The sequence below is a fragment of the Kwoniella dendrophila genome, chromosome 11 (genome assembly GCF_036810415.1).
Source record: "Kwoniella dendrophila CBS 6074 chromosome 11, complete sequence".
NCBI lineage: Eukaryota > Fungi > Basidiomycota > Tremellomycetes > Tremellales > Cryptococcaceae > Kwoniella > Kwoniella dendrophila.
Window position 1 is genome coordinate 568,945 of NC_089486.1, and position 20,348 is coordinate 589,292.

Consider the following 20,348-nt stretch of genomic DNA (forward strand, 5'->3'; position numbering starts at 1 on the left):
TTGCGTCTCACTTAAAGCTAGACACGAATGGAGTAAGACTGTTCAAGCTAGCTTGAGATATGAATGAGGAACTGCAATTTGTAGCACTTGTGTATTGGTCGATAACAAATATAGGGAATATGTTTGGAAGAATTCAAACAGACTACTTATCAAGACTTGTGAATATGATAGACGATGCAACAGTGTGAATCATTGGGAGAAATCATCATAGCTATATGAGTCAAATTACTACAGGATCGAAGAAGTTGTAGTATCACATGTATACGCATAAGTCCTGTTTTCATCTTTTTCATCGCACAAAAGCCAGGAATAGTAGCAATCAAACACAGCTGGGATGACAAGATAGAGATTTAGTTGCGGGAGAACAGCATAGCTTGCTGTTTTTGCAAAATGTTCAATTCAAGTCGTATACATACAATGCATCACTGGGACAAGATTCTGTATGCATATCAGAACGTTGTATGTGGTTTCGACATTTAGATCTCTATGCTGTTCATCACCTTTTACGTGATACATCGAAGATGTAAGCAGACCGACTCGAGTTGCAGAAAACAAGACAACGATCTCTTTCTTCATGGTTTGTCCTTTAGAAACAGCTATCATCGGAAATCCAGATCGTTGTCACGGACCAGTCGTCTTATCCGTCCGAGCCTGAGTCCAAGATCCTGTAAACAGCGATGCACCTAATTAGTCTGACTGCTTCTTGCGGCCTACATTTTGGGGCACAGGATAACACATACTTCAAGTTGGCTATCCAAAGAAGTATGCCGGGCTTCGATACTAGGTAGACTCAAGGATGAATTTATTGTCGAGCTACCCAAAGGAGTATGACGGATCACTGGCCGTCGTTTCCGATTGAGTTGCTGATCATTGATTTTGCTAATATCCCGGGATAAAGGTGTAGGGGTAGGCGGAACAGGATTAGGAGTCGACCTCAATCTGCCTGAAGGAGCAACACGTCGTCCGGAAAGTTGTTTTTTAGCACTTTTTTGTACACATTGAACCAATTCGGCAAAGGCTTGACGCTCCGAGATCGGCCTTGAACGAGTTTGCGAGCCTGGGACCGTCCTCTTAACGGTACTGGCGACATTACTTTTGGGCTGAGATCGAATGGGTGTCGCGAAAGTATCGGTTGAATGAACGGGGATTGGTCGAAGGCTAGATGGGGTCACTGTAGAATGTTGTGGTCCAAGTATCGATGGCGGTGGTTCCCATGTCCATCCAATCCAACGAGAACCAGTAGCCGTATCAATCTTCTTGGGCGAAAGATTGACCGATGGAGTAATATCCGAGAGCAAGGAGGAAGTGGATTGGTCAAACAGGTGATTGAAAGTGAAATTGGTGCCGTCCAACAGATTTGCTTCATCCATGGGAAGAGTTGCGAGGTCAACGGGTTGTAACTTTTCCAAAACCGATGGCGGAGCACCTGTCACATCAGCGTTGATGCCATTGACTATACTCACGTAGCTCCAGCTTCTCCCAATCTATTCCACCGAACAGCTTCATAGCTTGTATAAGCTCTATATCGCATATCCTTTCGCTGCTAGGGGCAAGGAGGCTGGGAACATGTAAGCATATATACCTATCAGACTTACATACCCTTTCAGCAACTGGCTCATTTTTTTATCCATTCCGTTAGGTATGCGAAAGTTTCCCTGGTGCAAGTTGATCAGTATATGAATTCGAAACTACGTCAACATACTTGAAACTGAGTAAGCAGAGTATACGTTTGCTGAATAGTAGGAGCCCAGAATGGTCCTTTTCCGGTCGCCATCTCGAATAAAGTCGCTCCTAAGCTCCACCAATCGACACTGAGATCGTACCCCGCTTTTGGTGTGTCTTCATCACCTTCTTCGCCTTGTATACATGCCATGTATGCTGCTTCCGCGAACACAAGCACTTCTGGTGCAATGTAATCTGGTGTTCCAATCGGCACTAGGCATTCGTCTCGGGCTACGTAAGGGTAAGCCGAGAGGTGGTCAGGTTGAATAAGAGTAACAGAAGAACCAAAATCGGTCAAAAGAAGTTGAGCCTTGTCAGTGATAAGGAAGTTATGCGGTTTGACGTCTCTGTTCATATATTTAGCGAGGCTTTAACACTAGGTACAGAACCTACCGATGTGCATATCCCTGCGAATGAAGCCACTGAATGGCAGCTATCATCTGAGGTGACCACCATTGGATCTCTAGACCTGTCATACAGCCAATCTGATCATCTTCATTCGATAAAGAGCAAAGTCGATCCCACAGAGAGCCGCAAGCCGCATAACTGGTTACCAGGGAAATAGTTTCGGAATCGTGGAATGCTGTTAACAGCTTGGGCGCGGGGGCTGAAGAAGACAAGTGCGATAGGATGTGTACATGACGTTCAATAGCTAGATTTATTTGCTGGGTAAGGCGTTCATAAGAAACAGTTTCTCGAACCGAAAAAATAAGAACTCACAGGGCCAGCCCGCTGAATCGCATGCTTTTGCATGGTTTTCATAGCATACACCTGACCATCTAGCTTACATACGACTGCGTTTACCTGTATAAAGTATAGATCAGCTTTGACACCGATACCGATCAGTAAATGACCATACTAGGCCAAATTGACCATCCCCTAATCGACCGATAAGTTGAAAGTCGTCTGAATTGATTCGTAATGTATTGACATGTTGAAGGACTGGCGAGAACGAAGGAGGCCGATACACGGGCGTGATGTCACGATCAGCAAGCAGAAGAAAGAGGTCCAACGAGTAAAGCTCACGATCTTGATTGCTAGCATTTTTATTCCCCCTCCAACAACGGGCGAGTAAAGAATCCAAAGAGCATGAGCGAGTAGCTTGGGATAGGGAAGCTGGAGCAGTGAAATTGCTATTTGGGTTTATGACTTCACGATGCTGGCGGGTCTCAAGAAGATTTGACAGTAAGAGATAACGGTGAGCATACGAGGGAGGTGAAGACATGTAGTCATTGGCGCAAGAAAGTGAGAATGAATGTTATTATATAAGATACAGAGAAAGTAACATACAATACGATGATGAGATTGAATATAATAATATAATAACATATAATGGTTATACGGGTACATAACTTATTGGTTTGTTACGCGATTCGATTCAGGCACCACCGTCTTATCAAAAACAACAATACTAGATTTACGCGTATTGCTTTTTATCCTTCTTCCTCTTTACCTCTTCCTTTCTTCTCCCTTCTGCATTCTCATTGATCACTTCCCCATAAGGTTCCCATGTGTCGATTCGTACATTGCATCAGTAGACACTAATCCTATATTCATCATGACGCACCCTGAAGAATCGCTGAAGAAGCTCAAAGTAGCGGACCTCAAGGGGATCTGTAAAGAGGTAAATATTTTGACAACGTTTCACTGGTCGACTGACGATTGATCACATTACTTTTATAGCTGAAGATATCCAATTTCTCCAAACTCAATAAGACCTCACTGATACAGCTAATAGTGCAAAGGCAGACTGCCAATACTGATGAAAGTGTTACTTCAGCGCTGATCGTCCGGGAATTATCACACAATACTTCTGAAAGCTTAAAAACAAATAAGATCGACAACAATGGTAGCGCTCCGAAACCAAGCAGCCAAATCAAAATACAACCACCGTCTGATACGACAAAGCGAACACCTTCACATGTACCTGAATCATCTCCTCCGAAATTATCAAAATTATCAACTGTCACACCTCCAGAAACCAAAAGAAAAGCTGATCTATGTACCGAGAAGAAATCCATTACTGATACACGGAGTTCTAGTGCTCACATAACGGATAACTTCGTATTAGCTAAAGTCAAGGGAATATCCAACCGAAACCATAACGCTCAATTGCCGAAGATAGTGCACACAAGTGATACTTGTACGAGAGAATCCTTGCCTCCCGTTAAGAAAGCAAGAATTAAAAATGGATTTCAACCACTGAAGCCTGCCATTGCATCTCCATCCACATCTTCCGAATCGAAGCATACTTCCGTGCTTTCACCAATCAATACGACTTCAACGAATGACTTGATCAAATCCCCCCATACTCGAGTCGAATATATGCGCAAACATTTCCTAGAAGATATTTTTCTTCACCTCAATTGTAATCGTTCAACTCCCACCACCTCCAGTTCGTCGGCCACTAAAACACTGCAACATCCCTCAAAAATACCAAATCTTGCCTTCAATGGACTGGTACAAGATTTGTATGAAACGATCACTCCTACAGATGCATTCATTGTAGCTCTCCGTTTCTGGATATCGAGGCTCCATACCTTGATGCAAATGGGTTCAGGAGAATCTTGGAGCGTTCATGGCGGAGGCTTAGGTTTACTTGGTCCGGATTTGTGTAGTTGGCCATCAGTCATAAAATGCCATCAAATTTCTCAAGACTTTTGGATGGTAGAGACTAAAAGTAACGCGGCTGTCGGAGAGAGTGGTAACAAATACATAACAATTGGCCTTAACGGAGATGTGGTGTGCTCTGATCTTGATATGCGTCAAGGTGACACGATCGAAGGATGCCCATTACGGACTGACTGGTACTCTCACATCATGGCTAATTCAAAATCCGAACCGAAACATTCGGCTCTGCTAGATCGGATTCGAACTAAAGACATCACAGAACACCCGCATGGCATTTCTCGTGCGTGGCAACAGAAGGTTCAACAGCAACAGTCGATGTCAGGATTACTTCAGATAGCAGAAAGAGCTGTGTTGGCGAGCTGCGTCCTCAACAGGTAAGATGAAACCCCTTTTTTGAAGCTGATTCCGAATTATTTAGTTTCAGCGGCAGCAAGATGTCGGCCGTCGACATGGATACCCAAACTTTGGGTCACGAACCAACAAAAATTGACCGGGAATTTTCTCGTGTAGAATTGTACCTTCCTGAGTAAGCCGAATGTTCAACAACTGAGCTGATATGAAGATCGTCACAGATCTTGTCTGTACACCTCGACCCCCACCCAAAACACGCTGCGCTTGCGTCCGTCCACCGACAGAATGGTGTAGCTCATTTCGTACTTTCAGAGACTGGTCAGATTGTAGGTGATGAAGATGGAGGAATTGCAGACTTATGGCAAGGTTTATTGGGCTGTGATTCAAGGGGTAATGTAGATCGTTCCAAAGCGAAAGCATTTTGGAAGGATTGGGAGGTTAGGATGATGGAGTAAATATATGCATTTCATGTCATGTCTATTTCTTCTTAACTTCTTTAAGTTTAATGGTTTCGTCGCCAACAAATATACCCTAATAGATGTCAGCGATATTCTGGTCACATGTAAACTTACCTTGCCCCTATATGGTTCAGGTTTTCTCCATTGCCTAATTGTGGCAGCAAATTGACCTAATTTCTGTTTGTCTGTACCATTGAGTATGATTTTTGTTGGTGCTGGTACAGTGGTTTTGATATCAGGAGGTATGTCGATAAGAACGGGATGAGCGAAACCAAGTTTGATATTCAATCTTTCTCGAGGGAGGGAAGCTGTAGATTGAGAATTACGTTGCTTTGCCAATTCAAGGAAGACTGGAGGAATCGGTTCTATAGCAGCTCGATAACCTACACCGACCAATCGTACTTCGAGGTCGAAACCAGAAGATACTCCTGTCACAGCATTGTTGATTAGGGTTCTGGTCAATCCCCATACACTTCTTTGGGTTTTTATTGTAGGATCATGAACTGAAACAGAGATTGAAGGTGAAGCTGGTGTTGGTGGAGTGAGAATGACAGAAGGGGATATAGGGATCGATGCTGATCCGAGTGGGCCAGTGACTGAGAATGTTCTTTGTGCTTGAGCAGATGATGCTGGGAGATTGGGTGAAATGGATGCAGGTGGTAAAGACAGTGTGACAGAAGAAGGTATAGCGATAGGAACTTTGCCGATATGAGAATTTCTTGCGACACTAGTATGCAGTTGACGTCGAAGGGAAGCCATTGTGTTATTTGAAGACATCTTGGAATAAATCTATATTAAATAAATAAATAGCTTGAAAAGATATACGATTGAAAAGGTTAAATAGTTTTTACAACATGCTTGCTGTACGACAAAAGCGTAACGGTGAATTGGAAAAGCGCAACTTTTGATTTTTACGTAAGCAATCATGCCACGGTTTTGTTCATCTCAGTAACCTTCGTCCCTGTAACTTAACATCCATAACTCTCTCTTCGATTATTTACTCTTTCTCGCTTTTATTCATCCTTCAGTATACATATACCTCACTATCTGATACATACACAACCGCAAAATGGGAAAGAAGAAGAGAACCCAAGTCTTTGTATGTGTAGATGGTCCACCGTTGTCGGTGCATACTCGCTAATTTGTGTTACAGGTACTCAAACCATGGTGTTGGTACTGTGAAAGAGAGTTTGAGGACGATAAAGGTAAGTCAAATCAAGTTAATCAAAGCTAACGACCCCAGTCCTTCTGCAGCATCAGAAATCAAAGCATTTTAAGTGTCAGCTGTGTCCCAGGAAGTTGAATGTAAGTCTCTGCAACAACGGGATTTAGCTGATCAATAAGACTGCCGGTGGTTTAATGGTACACAGTCAACAGGTGCACAAATGCGATCCTGAACCGTAAGTTCTCCTGACGAGAAAGCTAGCTGATCAACAGACTTACCAACACTCTGCCTGGTCGAGATGGTTATGATATTGAGATCTTCGGTATGGAAGGTGTACCAGCCAATGCTGTTGCTGAATGGAAATCAAGGAAAGAAGCAGAAGCGGGAACAGCGGCTTTGGCTGCGGCTGCTGCTGCTTCAAGACCAAGACAGTCATACAATGTTATTCCAGAAGCAGATCTTCGAATAGCTCTAGAACAACACAAGAAACTGATGGCCGCAAGAAACAATCCTGCCCCCTTACCAGTATTCCCTTCGTTCGGTGCTGTTCCTCCACCATTCCCTAATGGGTGAGTTAGTACTGCAACTTGATCAGGCTGACATATAGTTTCCCTCCTACCATGCCTCCTGGATTCCCTGGTATGCCACCGCCAACAATGCCTCCTGGAGCTATACCTCCCTTTGCGTAAGTTGTTCTGATGTATGCCATAGCTGACAATAAGTCCTCCACCTGGTTTCCGACCTCCATTCCCTCCTGCCGGTATTCCTCCATTCCCACCAGCATCAAATTCGCCTAATCAATTCGGATCTCCAGCTCCTGGACTTCCTGGTATACCACCCACCCCTAACTTCGTTCCTCAAGCTTCCACTCCTATACCACTGCAACCAGTCGAAGTTTTACCGCCTAAAGATGGAGTCATGTGGCCTGATGCTACGGCTTCCCCTGTAAGCTACTTTCCTCCCTTCTTCAGACTAGGATAATACGCTAATGTCATCGAAAGGCTGAGAAAAGAGCTCAACAATCACGTTATCGATATGTATCACCGACACTTGATGGTGAAGCAGACGAAGGTAGTGGTGTTGGCAGGAAGAGAAAAGCTGCAGCGGATTTCTTGTAGAATACTGGCATGAATAGATCCTACTATCATTGTCTATAGGCAGGTGGTTAGAACTTCTGCAGCTCTACTATATATCACTCTCGTAAACACCTTCGAGTCTCGAGGAATCCACCCAATTTCATGACGCTGAGCGCTTGTTCATCGTTATTCCGACAAGATCGTTATGATTTCGGGCCGAGGGACATGATAACCGCTTGCAATGCGCCTGTCTAACCTCTTCTGCTTATTAAGAGGGAAAAAGATATATTAAGCTTTAGCGTGATGACAGTTGCACCTTCGTCCATAATCCCCCATTATCATCGCCAATAGGTTCTTTACGCTTGCAAATTGCTTCGCTGAGCTGAAGTATAGAGCATGGCTGTGCTGTGACGAGCTGCTTGTATGAGACGGAGTTATAATCTGGAGCACAATGCGATACATCATAATCAAAATCATTTTGAAAAAGGGAATCAGGTACAACGCTCTATCTACATTTGACTTATTCTTGCATTCGTCTAAAAGTTTCACCGATCTCGTTATATAATTGATCGAATTTACCTGTTATATCTTGTTCACTTTGGGTATTAGGAGATTCGAATTTCATTTGAGAAAGCTTGAACATGACGTCGGCAGCAGAATCTCGTACCTATGCAAAGGATGATCAGCGGTTACTCTGTTTGATTGATGAGATCGCTTACCTTGGCAAAAGTCATATCACTAGTCTCGACAGCTCGTTGAGATTGGTCGTAGAATGCGACGAAATTCTTCAACATGCCTGAAGTCTTGTAGAACGGACAGTATCGGTCATACTCGGAGATACCATTTTGTTGAAGGAAATCATCCTGATTGTTGTCAGCTAAGTCTCGAATATAGGGTGACTCACCTTGAGCATTCGAGCGACTTCCAAAGTGATTTTATCACTTTCACCCAAAGCACTCTTTCCGACAAGCTGTACAATTTCTGCCAAATCTTGCTCTTTTTGAAGAATCTCTTTAGCTCTTGTTCGCAGGTCAATGAAACCAGGGTTACTCTTCTCGTAGTGGGGATCGAGAACTTTAAGGTATTTAGAGTATGAGACATTCCAGTCAACGGAAGGGAAATGTTTACGTTGAGCCAAAGCCTTTGATAAACCCCAGAACACTTGTACAATACCAAGGGTAGCACTTGTGACTGGATCAGAGAAATCACCACCGGGAGGGGAGACTGCTCCGACAATGGAGACAGTACCATTTCTGACAGGATTACCGAGACAAGTTACCTTACCAGCTCGTTCATAGAAACTTGCAAGTTTAGCACCTAAATAAGCGGGGTAACCTGAATCGGCTGGCATTTCAGCTAATCGACCAGAAATTTCTCTTAAAGCTTCGGCCCATCGAGAGGTAGAATCGGCCATCATAGCGACGTTGTTGCCTTGATCTCTGAAATACTCAGAAAGAGTGATACCAGTGTAGATAGAAGCTTCTCGAGCAGCGACAGGCATGTTAGAAGTATTGGCGACAAGGGCAGTACGTTTCATAATAGGCTCTTCTCGGCCGTCTCGTTCGAGTGTTAATTCGGGGAACTACTTGATATCAGCGAAGGCAAAACAACGAATGAAAAACAGAACTTACATCGGCCAATACTTCCGCCATTTCTACAAGCCGTAATCAGCGAAAAGTACAAGCAATGAGTAACAAACTCACCGTTACCACGTTCACCACAACCAACATAGATAATGATATCGGAGTTTGAAAATTTGGACAAGGCTTGACTCTATGTGACAATTAGCGAAACGACGCCCCACAACTGTTGATACGTACAATAACGGTTTTACCACTAAATCCGATATCAGCATCATTGTATCTGTACCTTTGAAGAAGACTTACCATCCAAAAGCACCGGGAATAGCAGTAGTACCACCTTGCACACAGGGAAACAGGGCATCCAAAACTCGCTGACCGGTAAACAATGGATAAGAAGCAGTCTCCTTTTGAGCGACAGGTCTTGGGGCTCTGACAGGCCATAGTTGCATCATAGTGTGTTGAGTGGTTTTGCCTTGGAATTCGGTTTCAAGCACAACATCCTGTAATTAAAAGATCAGTTGATGCCCGGGGGGATAAGGATGAGACACTAACCTCAACAGTGTAACTACCCTTCTCAGCGATACGAGTAATGGTACCCATAGCACGAGGAGGAAGCATGATTTTGTGGTTGTCAACAAGTGAATTTTCGTAAACGCTACCAAAGATATCACCACCAGATAAATGGTCGCCAACTCGGAATGAAGCAGGGTTGAAATCCCATTTAATCTCTCTACTAAGCGCTTCGGTGTTGATACCACCTGATGATTACTGTAAGCTGGTATGTTCTGATGGGACGCAAACTACACTTACGAGGAATGTAAATACTTTGGGATTTCTCTTGAATAGATTTGAGTGGACGTTGGATACCACTGAGCCAGAGTCAGCTTTCTCTGTTTACATCACGTCTTTAACCTTACTCGTAAATGTTTGTCATTAGACCTAAACAATTCGGTTAGTACCGGTCGGCAGTTGTATGGAAAATATATAACTCACCAGGTCCAAGCTCAACACTCAAAGGCTTTCCTGTTCTCAATACTGGATCACCAACAGTGACACCAGATGTTTCTTCGTATACTTGAATAGTAGCTCGATCCGCTTCGATACGGATAACCTCTGTCATTGACTCAATTAGCCTCGCCACATCAAGGTTTTACCCATTCCACTCACCTCCAACTAATTCATCGTGTCCTACTCTTACCAATTCGTACATCGCACAACCTCTCATGTTTTCACCGATAACAACGGGACCAGAGACTCTGTCATGGAGAATCAGTCTGGAGCCACGAATTTTCGATGATACCACTCACGAGTAAACGGAACCGAACATTGCTTCACGTTCTTCATCCCGGATCTGTACAAAGGAGCGTTAAATGACAGACGACTTCAGGATATGAAGATACATACCTTGGGAAGATCCCGCTTGGCTCTATCCATTGCACCAGCCTATAAAGTCACAATCGATTCAGCCAATGGTCATCATTCGTGTCATAATTTGCGCTAAATTTCACTAACCATTGTGTTTGAATTTATCTATAAAGGTGAGTAAACTAAATTGCAATTGCGGGATTGTTCTCCAGATTGATATTCTGCACAATTACTTGATTTGTTGGCGACAGATGAGATGCTGTTGATGATTAAATCGAAGAGCAAGTACTGATGTCTGTCAACTTGATATCACTCAAGATTTCGATGCAAGATTGGGATATGTAAGAGAATGAATAGGATGAATGAGAGTAATATAAGAGCAATGCATCATCATCAATCGTCTACCCTGCCAATAACTACTATCAGTGCGGTCATGAGCGCGACACACGCCAAGCACGTGTTGTATAACCCCTCCAATAAATCCACGTCATATCGTTATACCCTTTAATGCGTATTAGTCGTCACTACTGGTTTTATTGTTATCGTCATTTCACCACTAAGGACATCACAATATAACATTAAACCTCCAAGTAGTTTATAGTAGTAGTCATCGTCAATATCCAGATTGAGCTTCAATGATGATACGGACACCTATACTGTCTCGTCTGCTGACAACGAGTACGAGATCTTCCTCGATTCTGGTCCGCCGATCTCTTCAATCACTACCTACGCTTATACCTCGTCAACATCTGCCGACCACTTCGTTACGCCGTATATCCATTCAGTCTCCCAACTCGACTGGCCCTTCAGAGATACGAGAACCTGCTGGCTATGAAATACTTCATCCACCAGTCATGGCCCCAGGCTCCTCACAGTCCACATCAAGTAACAATCTTAACAGTAATGCAGCAGCTGTGTCAGCGACAACAGGATTAGCCAACGCAACATCTTTACCAGCACCACCTGAAGGTAGCTCGGCATTCACTCCTAGACATTTGCAGCATCCTTTCGATACACATGCTTTCGTGAGCTATCTTGAGAAGAACGAGATCAGCCGTGGGAGCGCAAGAGCTTTGATGGAGGCCGTAAGGGAGATGATCATCAAGAGGGGTACTCAGACCGGAGAGAATATGGTGGGCAAGGAAGACGCAGAGAATGTAAGTGAGGGTGTTCATCGAGTCTCATATGTAGCTCCCTGTTGAAGCATATCAGGCTGCGTATCTATTCAATGCGGCGCTCTCTGAATTACGCACGGAATTGAGCGTTCAAGCGAGAAACGATGGATTAGCTCTCAAGGCTATGGCTGGAGCTATCAGACGTGAAGTTGAGGGATTGGAGCAGAAGATGAAAGAGGATGTTCAGGTGTTGAAACATGAGTGAGTATGCTCTACATACCGAGCTTTCAATAGCTGATTCATCAATGATAGCATTGAGATGGATATGAATAACCGAAAAGCCGAGACGAGGACAGAGATGAAGGGTTTTGACATTTATATTGAGGTGAGTTACTCGATAGTACATGAACATCGGTTACTGACATTATCATAGGAAATAAACAATAAATTTACCATTTCCCTTGGTGATCTGCGGACCGAAATTGAGAGTGTCAAGTGGGATGCTACAAGGCGTGCAATCTGTAAGTTCACAAAATGTTGAAAATAGCTAACAATCTGTAGCGATCATTATTCTCATCGTTGTAGCTACTATCGCTGTTTCAACTTTCCTTGCGGCGGACGCGGAACCAAAAGCATCCTCCCAACCCAAAACTCCAGTACCTCCGCCAATGAAAGATATGGCAGTCGGTACAGACGATGATCTGTTGGAACAAGACCTGAAAATGTATACAGAAGAAAGACTGGATAAGCTGCTTTCTGATTCTGGGGTGGCGAAGTTAGAAAGAAGGCGATCAAAAGCTAGGGACCATACAAAGGACGAGAGGAAGGACATGAACGTCGATAGGATATAGCGATAACACCTGATTTTCACTGTGATCATCATTTAACATGTTGTATGCATATATATGTTGTATCAAGCCTGAATTGTACCGACCTTTCTGCATGTAATCTATCTGGTGGTCTACCTCCACTTCAGGATGTTGTTTCGGGTAAACCCGAGATTGGTATATCTGTGACAATATAATTGCACTCGAGTACAGTATGTCCACACTTGATGTCAATTCAAACTCTTTAAACTATATTACACTTTGATGCTTTATAATCCATCATACATAGCAACAACGATGACAGTCAAATATTCAGCCCGTGCTCATACCATCAAGGTCGTAGATGAGCTGTCCAAGCTGATACCTGAAAATGACCGCGACAAGGTAAGCTTTAGTAACTTTTGGTTTACGATCACGCTTACGACCGTTCGCCAGATGCATGGTATCTTTCTTCAAGCTTCGCCAACCTTGTATCGTGATGACACCGATAGAGAACTACCATTCCGTGAGTACTGACTGGCTATAACATGAGCTGATTGATATCTTAGATCAAGAGGCCAATTTCAACTACCTGTCTGGCGTTATTCAACCTAATTGCTCTCTTGCTATCTTTTTCTCCTTTGCAAATTCCAACAGTCCTGCCAACATATCTCACAACCTTTTCATACCTCCGGAAGAACCTGCAGAAACGATGTGGTCCGTTCCACCTCCATCATTGGAGACTGCACAAGCTCTTTACGAGTCAGACAAAATACAACACACAACTTTGCTTTCAGAATTCCTTCAATCCGCTGTAAAATGTGCGCCAGGGTCTAACGTGATTCTGCATACTCTGCCCGCAACAATGGAATACCCTGCTTTGCCGTCCATCATCAAGGAAACATTTGGACTACAAGTGAATACCGATCACCTCTTTACGGCCTTGCACATTGCGCGTTTGACCAAAGATTCCACTGAGATTGAGCGGATTAGAGAAGCTAATCGAATATCAAGCGGGGCTCATGAGGTGGTTATGAGAGAGCTGGGCAGGTTCGCCTCAGAAAGGGAGCAAGGTCACACAGAGTGGTCTGATCGTACAGGAAAGGAGGGAGTGTCTGACTGGGAGATAGAATCTGAAGGCGATGCAGAAGCTGTTTTTGTCGCTACTTGTAGGCGAATGGGGTAAGGTTTGCTGTCCTCAATCGTCATATTGATGTGTGCTGATGATCGACATCAGAGCGATAAGCCAAGCCTATCTTCCTATCGTTGCTCGTGGATCAAGAGCGAGTACTCTCCATTATGTGTAAGTACTGGAGATTCCGTCACATTTGCGCTAACAGCGATACCAGTTGCAACGATCGCCTCTTTCCCTCGACTGCTATTCCTCGACAACCTGGAGATACCTCTTTCTCTCCTCCTCAACTCGCTCGAGGATGCTGCGGAACGTTTGCTCCATCCCATGACCATGAGAGCGCACCTACTTCATTTCACTCGAAAGCATTCTCGCCTCAAGTACTGCTTATTGACGCAGGATGCGAGTGGCAAGGGTATGCTTCGGATATCACCAGAACGATTCCAGTAGGGAAAGGAGGGAAATTCACGAGTGAAGCAGGAGATATTTATGACCTTGTCTTGCGTATGCAAAAGGTATGTCTATCTACAATATCCCTCTTGTTCAAATCTGATATAGGTTTTGACTGTAGGAATGCGAAGCGCTCGTCAAACCTGGTGTACACTGGGATACACTTCATCTTCATGGTCATAGGGTATTGATTGATGGTTTCTTGAAATTGGGTATTTTCAAAGGAGACGCTGAAGCAATCTTACAAAGTGGAATTACAGCTGGTCTTTTCCCACATGGCCTAGGTACGTAACAAACATGCATTATCTAAGCTGACAACCCAGGTCATTCACTGGGACTGGACGTCCACGATTCTCGACAATACCTCAAAACAACACATAGATTGTTACCCGACACATCACAACAGACTCCTGCCAAACTATACGCCTATCTACGAATCCGTCAACCTCTCGAAAAGGGCATGGTCCTCACCATAGAACCCGGTTGCTATTTCGCCCCTCAACTCCTGGACGAACATGGTGTTTGGGCGAGCGAGTTCATTGACAAGGCTGTCATGAAGCAATACCTTGCAGTGGGCGGTGTCCGCATTGAAGATGTCGTGGTGGTGAACGATGATGGCTGTGAGAACTTAACGACAGTAGGCAGAGAGAGGGAGTGGATCGAGAGCGTCTGCTCGGGATCTGTTTAGCGATAATGGGATGTATGTAACAAATAAATGCTTACTACTAAAACGATACGATGACGTCGTGTTAGACTATAAAGACATCGTTTGAAACCCCTGGTCCGTTTCGTTTACCGAGTCCCTCAAAACCTAACAATTTCTACTCACCCTGGGTTATCGGTTCCCTATCTGTTCTGTTGATACCATCAAGCGGACCTCATTCTGCATCAAATATAAGGAGGGGAAGATCAGAGTGGGGTTTGCACACAAAGTATGGGCGGGCTGATGAGGAGGAGGCAGGAAGCTGGAGTTCCAGTCTTTCCGATTGGAATTTGTTGAGATTGCACAGCAGTAAGACACACTTGGCGATAGTGGATATAATGACACCAGGCTCGAGCGGCAGGATCACAATAATATTCAAGGTATGTTCCATCTCAGGCAGAATACCCAAGTGATAAACGCGCAATAGGAAGTTGTGGAGCATTCAAAGGATGTGCGAAACGCTTAAACACGCAAAAATCGTTCATTTATACAAGACTTCTCAATCTCGCCTAAGTGTTCCCGCCCAAAGTGGACAACGATCCGCAGAAAACGGCACGAATGTTATACAATAGATCTTGTAATACGAAGTTTTCATAAACAGATTTCAAATTTAAATACCAAATCTCCTTTGGTCTGTTTTTGTCAGTGCTACACTGTACATCAGGGACGACCATGTAAGGCGGCTAAGGTAAAAAAGAATCGTTTGCATAGATCAAGGGATGGGGTGTGTATTCTACGACTGCACCACAGTTGAGTTTTTGAGGAGAGGAAGCTCTGATGGTAACGAGGTGCATTGCATGTAAGCATAAGTCGTCGAATATACATTATAAATATACAATTCTCTATTCCGATCCTTGCCTTCTTTCCCAATCTTGTCATAATTTGTGTCCATGATTAGACATAGCTTGATTTGACAGATGAAGGAAATTGGTGACATCACACCATTACTCTATGCCTTAAGCAGTATTGGGATATATCTTTTAGTAAGATATGCAACTCAATTACGGGTAAGTTCGACCGAGATGATCCACCTCGAGCTTTTGTGTGAATTCACTGAGCTCACGAAGCATCAATAGCATGTGAAAGGGCTTCCCAAAATTCCGACTTTATTTTTCGGTTTCGAGAAAGGTTTGCTGACCAGACTCCCTCACATACCTTGGATTTGTCCTGTTAATGACTATACCTTGGATCACCCTTGGTAAAGTGAGTGGTTCTATTCTGGTCTTCTTAGCTTTACTGACATCTTGATGACGATTTAGAATATGAGCTAGCCCAATCAGATTTGATCGCTTTACCTTCTCTTCTTTCCAATAGAATAGCTTATATCACAGCTTCACCTTCCTTGCCCCAATTGATGGGGAATAAAGGACAAATCTTCCATAAACCCTTGGACCTGAAACGGTATACTTCCATGAACCTATTCGGAAAAACCATCTTGTCCACCCAAAATGGAGACGAATATCGAAGACATGCAGCTGTAGTCAGAAAATGCTTTAATCAACATACTATGGCAAACGCTTGAGTGCGATGCGATGGAGTTTAGATACAATGCTTGCCGAGAACCTAAAAGTCGATGGAGGGGGATTGAATATACCGGATACTAGAGAAGCTATGGTTAGGGTAAGTCAGACCATAGGCTTCCATGACTAACTATTCTCTCTTAATTAATTGACTTTGTTAGTCATCGGAAGAGTGGGATTCGGTATTGATTTTCCGTGGACAGCTGAGGAGACATTGGGTGAAGCAGGTGAGTATACTGCTGATGGTCATGCAATACTGATTTTCCTGCGCGAACAGTGCCATTCGGAGAAGCTTTGGAGGTTGTGGAGAAGAGTGTACTTTGGTTGATCATCATAAATTCGGTGAGTGGCTGTCCAGTCAGAAATGATATCCATACTGACCTAAGATGTAGCGACTGATGCGGTACATCCCATCGAAGAGGTGAGTCAACGAATTCTAGACCTACTACTGACATATCAACAGGTTCAAGCGTCTTGCACAAGGACAGGCAGCCTTTCGTTCCCACTTGTACCGCATGTATCGGGAGAAGCGAGCAGAGCTAGAAGGAGGTTCAACCAATAGTCAGCGAGGCAACCCAGAGAATCTGCTTGAAGCAATGGTCAAATCGCAACTAGATGCTGAAGCTGAAGCCAAATTGGCTGGTGGAGATAGCAAAGTGGCTGGATTGACAGAAAGCGAGATTATAGGAAATATGTGTAAGTCCAACAAAAAAGGCGAAGCAGCGACATGTTAACATATTTTACGAATAGGGACGCTAATATTGTGAGTGGAAAACATATCTTTCTATATTGATACTGTATTGAAATTTGGTTTGACGATATATCAGTGCAGGTCACGATACCTCCGCGAATACGCTTACCTTTGCGTTAGCATACCTTGCTCTGTATCCAGAATGGCAAGAAGAATTGTATGCTGAAGTCGCAGCTTGCGGAGACCCTAGTAAGCCTGAGACTTTTCACTTATTGTTCTCCGCTAAAGATGTCCTTCAGACTTTGGTGATATGCCAAAGCTTCCGCTCTGCACTGCTGTATGTCTCGAAGCCCTGCGACTCCGCGACAAAGTGTTAGTCACTATGAAAGAAGCCACCGTCGATGCTATCATTCCTTATACTACTTGGAATTCCGATGGGAACGTTACTCAACGTACTCACTTGGTCAAGCAAGGATCTATAATCGCTATCGAGCAAACTGCTACTCAACTTAATCCTCACGCATGGGGTCAAGATAATTTAAACGTCAACCCCCATCGACATCTGCATACAACTCCACCTTTCGTTGGATTCGCTACAGGTCAAAGACAGTGTATTGGTAAGAGATTTGCTGAGACAGAGATGACTAGTTTCATAAGTGGTCTTTGTAGTAAATACATCATCAAACCTGTCAAGATCCATCCGGAAGAGAGCTGGCTTGAGTTGAAGGAAAGGTTGATTCATAGCGCGGTAGAGGAGATCACGTTACGTCCCGGTCAATTCTCTCTAAGATTGGAGGAGAGATGATGGCGACTTTCGTTATTAGCTTGTACATATTGGTATCATCTGTTGGAAGTATTGTTTTGCCATGTCAATATGATGGAATTGTGCATGTATCGATTGTGATATAGTAAATACAGAAGCAGCTTAGCGATTAACAGCTTTCTGGATAACATCATATTTATACACCGTACATTTATCGAATAATTAATTGAATTAAATTGATATATTCGCGGAATCCGCTTATCACGTGATCTCCACAAAAGTTGAAATCTCTCGCTACTATTATACTAGTAGGTAGCTATCCAAAAAATCAACAAGAAATCAATTAGCAAATAAAGTTCAACCTGCGTGTAAAATTCGCATTTTTATTGACTAAGACTTCGCCTATTATCATTATTCACAAAGTAGAGCCGTCACAATGCCAGCAGCAACAACAAGGAAAGGAAAATCGCGCGCTGTTCCAATAGAGGATTCAAAACCTCAAGCAGCCATGCCCCTGGGCAAACAATTGGCTCATACCGGTTAGTTAATTTTGCTGATTCTTTAGTCTAGCTATTGGAAATAGACTAAAACCCTTGCACTATCTTATAGATAAAAAAGTCAGAGATCGAGCAATTGCAAATCTTGTTGCCTTCTTGTCACAAGGCGGAGACACTGAAGGACAGTCTAGCTCATATGTTCGGTTAGATGATGCTGAAATGGCCAAGTTATGGAAAGGGTTGTTCTACTGTAAGTATCTCTGATGTTCGTCTGATAGATCCAAAGCTAATCAATATATGAAGGCTTCTGGATGTCCGACAAACCCCTTGTCCAGCAAGCGCTAGCTGCTGACCTCGCCGAACTCTTGTTGCAAATAAAACCTCGGTCAGCTGCTCCATCGGATAGATTCGAAGCTAGTATTGCTTTCCTCGAGGGTTTCTGGGATTCTATAGTGAGGGAATGGGCTGGTATTGATAAGTTAAGGTAAGGCAACTAACACTCGTCGTTTTCGCCATATTGGAAGTATGCTTACAAATTGCTTATATAGAATGGATAAATACTATCTGCTTATGCGAAAATATGTTAATGCAACATTCCGATTATTGGCGAGAGAGAGATGGGAAAAGCAAGCGGTAGAAGCAGTGAATAGGATATTGACTAAAAATGGTGGACCAATGACGTGAGTTGGGTTAGCCAAATTTGCATATATGCAATGACTGAATTGCTATCTTGCAGATGGGAAGATCGTAGAGTTCCGACATCTATCGCTACCCATATCTCAGATATTTATCTGGATGAATTAAACAAAGCTTTAGCACTCCCAGAAGTCGACTCTCAGGTATGTATTCGTGACAGCTTGAAACTCTCAATTACTTATGACTTGATACGCTTTCAGCCTGCTTGTCCCGTAACACTTATCCTCGAACCACATATCACCCTCCTCACTCGAACGCCTACATCAACTGTCCATACTCGTCTTATGTCCTCTGTTTTCACCCCTCTGCTTGAATCTCTCGCACTCGCGTCCCCATCTATCTCTCTGGAACGAGATGCCGAACGTCCTTCCAAGCGATGCAAAAAGCAAGAACCCATGTATGCGCACATAGTCATGCACTCGTGCGTAGGAAATGAAGGCAAGATAGAGCGATCAAGTGCGATTGCCTTGAGGAAAGGGTTATTGAAAAGTATGTTTGAAGCTGCCGCGAATACAAAAGCAGGGGAAAGTAACAGACGAAAAGTCTACCAAGTCTGGCGAGAAGAAGGGGGAGATGATGATGATGATGACGAAGATGACGAGTAAGGACTTTTGTAATAACATTTTACTTCCATATGATGCATTGAGTTGTGTATTTACATTATGCTATTCTTCTCGTCAATCTAATTTGGGAAATATGCTACAATTGCTTAAAGACCGATACCTGGAGCAGCACTTCGCTCTTTTGATATTCTGGATACGTATGAACGAGATACTTGATCAAAGGCGGCCATATAGAGTGACATGCATTGGGATAAGCAGGTCTGAAACAGCAGAAATGGAGATCAGTGAGCAAATGTTATTCAAATAAGACGAGCAAAGCAAACTCACCTCTTGAGAAGATGTAAGGGAGGTTGATGGTTTTGTGATACATTTAGCGAAACACTGATTTAGACGGTCAGCTACCTTTCCTTGACAAGTTTCTGCAGGCAGTAAAAACTCACATTCTCGTTGATTTTATTGATTAACTGTTGAGCATTTGCAATTGCAAGCTATACAAGTGATTGTTAGTGTGTGTCGTCATGGTCTCCCTAGCTCGCGACCATCAACGCAATTGGGTGAGAGTTGACAGCCAAAACTCACCTCTTGTTGGATCGATTGCTTCATTTGTTCCTTTCTAGCAGCCATATCTGAAAGAATCAGTTGCGTCAGCGCACGCGGTCACCTTCCCTACAAGCTGAAAGAATATAAAGGACTTACCTGGAGTAGCACCACCTGAACCAAAGAGAGATGACATCTTTACTGTGTTTTACTGATTTTTATGAAGGAAAGATTGCGAATTTACTGCGATTGATGAAGAGATTGCTGTTCTACAATGTGTGTTGTCTTTTATTCAAGATAGAAGTTGGAAGATTGATGATGTTGATGATGTCGAACAATGGGATTTCAGCGGCAACTACAAACCTTTAAATTCACAACTTTTCGATGTAACGTAATGATCCGACGGAACCAAAATTTCGAAGATTTAACAAGTGGAGGCCAAGTGAGGACCTGAGCGAAGAATTGTTTATTTTCAACATTTATCTATCTTGTCAATCTTAGCTATTACAGCAATATCACTTGTT

At 43.4% G+C, this 20,348-nt stretch overlaps 10 protein-coding genes across 10 annotated transcripts; 6 read left to right on the plus strand and 4 right to left on the minus strand.

Annotated features, from left to right (window-relative positions):
• Positions 1–710: 710 nt before the first annotated feature.
• On the minus strand, positions 711–2,947 carry L201_007766 (uncharacterized protein; the record flags this gene model as incomplete). The annotated part of the gene is made up of 7 exons (XM_066223472.1): positions 711–1,484; positions 1,596–1,655; positions 1,703–2,069; positions 2,116–2,387; positions 2,443–2,526; positions 2,582–2,664; positions 2,749–2,947. The coding sequence occupies 7 exons, from the start codon at positions 2,945–2,947 to the stop codon at positions 711–713; spliced, it is 1,839 nt and encodes a 612-aa protein (XP_066079569.1).
• Positions 2,948–3,280: 333 nt separating this feature from the next.
• On the plus strand, positions 3,281–5,159 carry L201_007767 (uncharacterized protein; the record flags this gene model as incomplete). The annotated part of the gene is made up of 4 exons (XM_066223473.1): positions 3,281–3,346; positions 3,406–4,727; positions 4,772–4,859; positions 4,926–5,159. 4 exons carry the CDS (start codon positions 3,281–3,283, stop codon positions 5,157–5,159), a joined length of 1,710 nt encoding a protein of 569 aa, XP_066079570.1.
• Positions 5,160–5,181: 22 nt separating this feature from the next.
• Positions 5,182–5,939, minus strand: L201_007768 (uncharacterized protein; the record flags this gene model as incomplete). Its single annotated transcript, XM_066223474.1, has 2 exons — positions 5,182–5,235; positions 5,277–5,939. 2 exons carry the CDS (start codon positions 5,937–5,939, stop codon positions 5,182–5,184), a joined length of 717 nt encoding a protein of 238 aa, XP_066079571.1.
• Positions 5,940–6,231: 292 nt separating this feature from the next.
• Positions 6,232–7,445, plus strand: L201_007769 (uncharacterized protein; the record flags this gene model as incomplete). Its single annotated transcript, XM_066223475.1, has 5 exons — positions 6,232–6,261; positions 6,316–6,350; positions 6,600–6,896; positions 7,050–7,272; positions 7,329–7,445. 5 exons carry the CDS (start codon positions 6,232–6,234, stop codon positions 7,443–7,445), a joined length of 702 nt encoding a protein of 233 aa, XP_066079572.1.
• Positions 7,446–7,923: 478 nt separating this feature from the next.
• On the minus strand, positions 7,924–10,420 carry L201_007770 (V-type ATPase, A subunit; the record flags this gene model as incomplete). The annotated part of the gene is made up of 14 exons (XM_066223476.1): positions 7,924–8,070; positions 8,123–8,206; positions 8,308–8,985; positions 9,035–9,057; positions 9,107–9,176; positions 9,224–9,239; positions 9,290–9,486; positions 9,539–9,744; positions 9,797–9,855; positions 9,904–9,925; positions 9,980–10,099; positions 10,154–10,242; positions 10,294–10,337; positions 10,391–10,420. The coding sequence occupies 14 exons, from the start codon at positions 10,418–10,420 to the stop codon at positions 7,924–7,926; spliced, it is 1,785 nt and encodes a 594-aa protein (XP_066079573.1).
• A 569-nt stretch (positions 10,421–10,989) lies between these two features.
• On the plus strand, positions 10,990–12,317 carry L201_007771 (uncharacterized protein; the record flags this gene model as incomplete). The annotated part of the gene is made up of 5 exons (XM_066223477.1): positions 10,990–11,508; positions 11,564–11,727; positions 11,779–11,851; positions 11,900–11,987; positions 12,052–12,317. 5 exons carry the CDS (start codon positions 10,990–10,992, stop codon positions 12,315–12,317), a joined length of 1,110 nt encoding a protein of 369 aa, XP_066079574.1.
• A 273-nt stretch (positions 12,318–12,590) lies between these two features.
• On the plus strand, positions 12,591–14,542 carry L201_007772 (uncharacterized protein; the record flags this gene model as incomplete). The annotated part of the gene is made up of 7 exons (XM_066223478.1): positions 12,591–12,677; positions 12,729–12,798; positions 12,842–13,454; positions 13,510–13,575; positions 13,622–13,919; positions 13,976–14,138; positions 14,427–14,542. The coding sequence occupies 7 exons, from the start codon at positions 12,591–12,593 to the stop codon at positions 14,540–14,542; spliced, it is 1,413 nt and encodes a 470-aa protein (XP_066079575.1).
• Positions 14,543–16,084: 1,542 nt separating this feature from the next.
• Positions 16,085–17,573, plus strand: L201_007773 (uncharacterized protein; the record flags this gene model as incomplete). The annotated part of the gene is made up of 8 exons (XM_066223479.1): positions 16,085–16,177; positions 16,239–16,249; positions 16,355–16,419; positions 16,470–16,498; positions 16,566–16,773; positions 16,828–16,840; positions 16,905–17,017; positions 17,068–17,573. 8 exons carry the CDS (start codon positions 16,085–16,087, stop codon positions 17,571–17,573), a joined length of 1,038 nt encoding a protein of 345 aa, XP_066079576.1.
• Positions 17,574–17,967: 394 nt separating this feature from the next.
• Positions 17,968–19,329, plus strand: L201_007774 (uncharacterized protein; the record flags this gene model as incomplete). Its single annotated transcript, XM_066223480.1, has 6 exons — positions 17,968–18,070; positions 18,141–18,278; positions 18,332–18,512; positions 18,577–18,708; positions 18,765–18,867; positions 18,925–19,329. 6 exons carry the CDS (start codon positions 17,968–17,970, stop codon positions 19,327–19,329), a joined length of 1,062 nt encoding a protein of 353 aa, XP_066079577.1.
• A 104-nt stretch (positions 19,330–19,433) lies between these two features.
• Positions 19,434–20,020, minus strand: L201_007775 (mitochondrial import inner membrane translocase subunit TIM13; the record flags this gene model as incomplete). The annotated part of the gene is made up of 5 exons (XM_066223481.1): positions 19,434–19,547; positions 19,615–19,668; positions 19,728–19,775; positions 19,867–19,913; positions 19,984–20,020. The coding sequence occupies 5 exons, from the start codon at positions 20,018–20,020 to the stop codon at positions 19,434–19,436; spliced, it is 300 nt and encodes a 99-aa protein (XP_066079578.1).
• Positions 20,021–20,348: the final 328 nt, after the last annotated feature.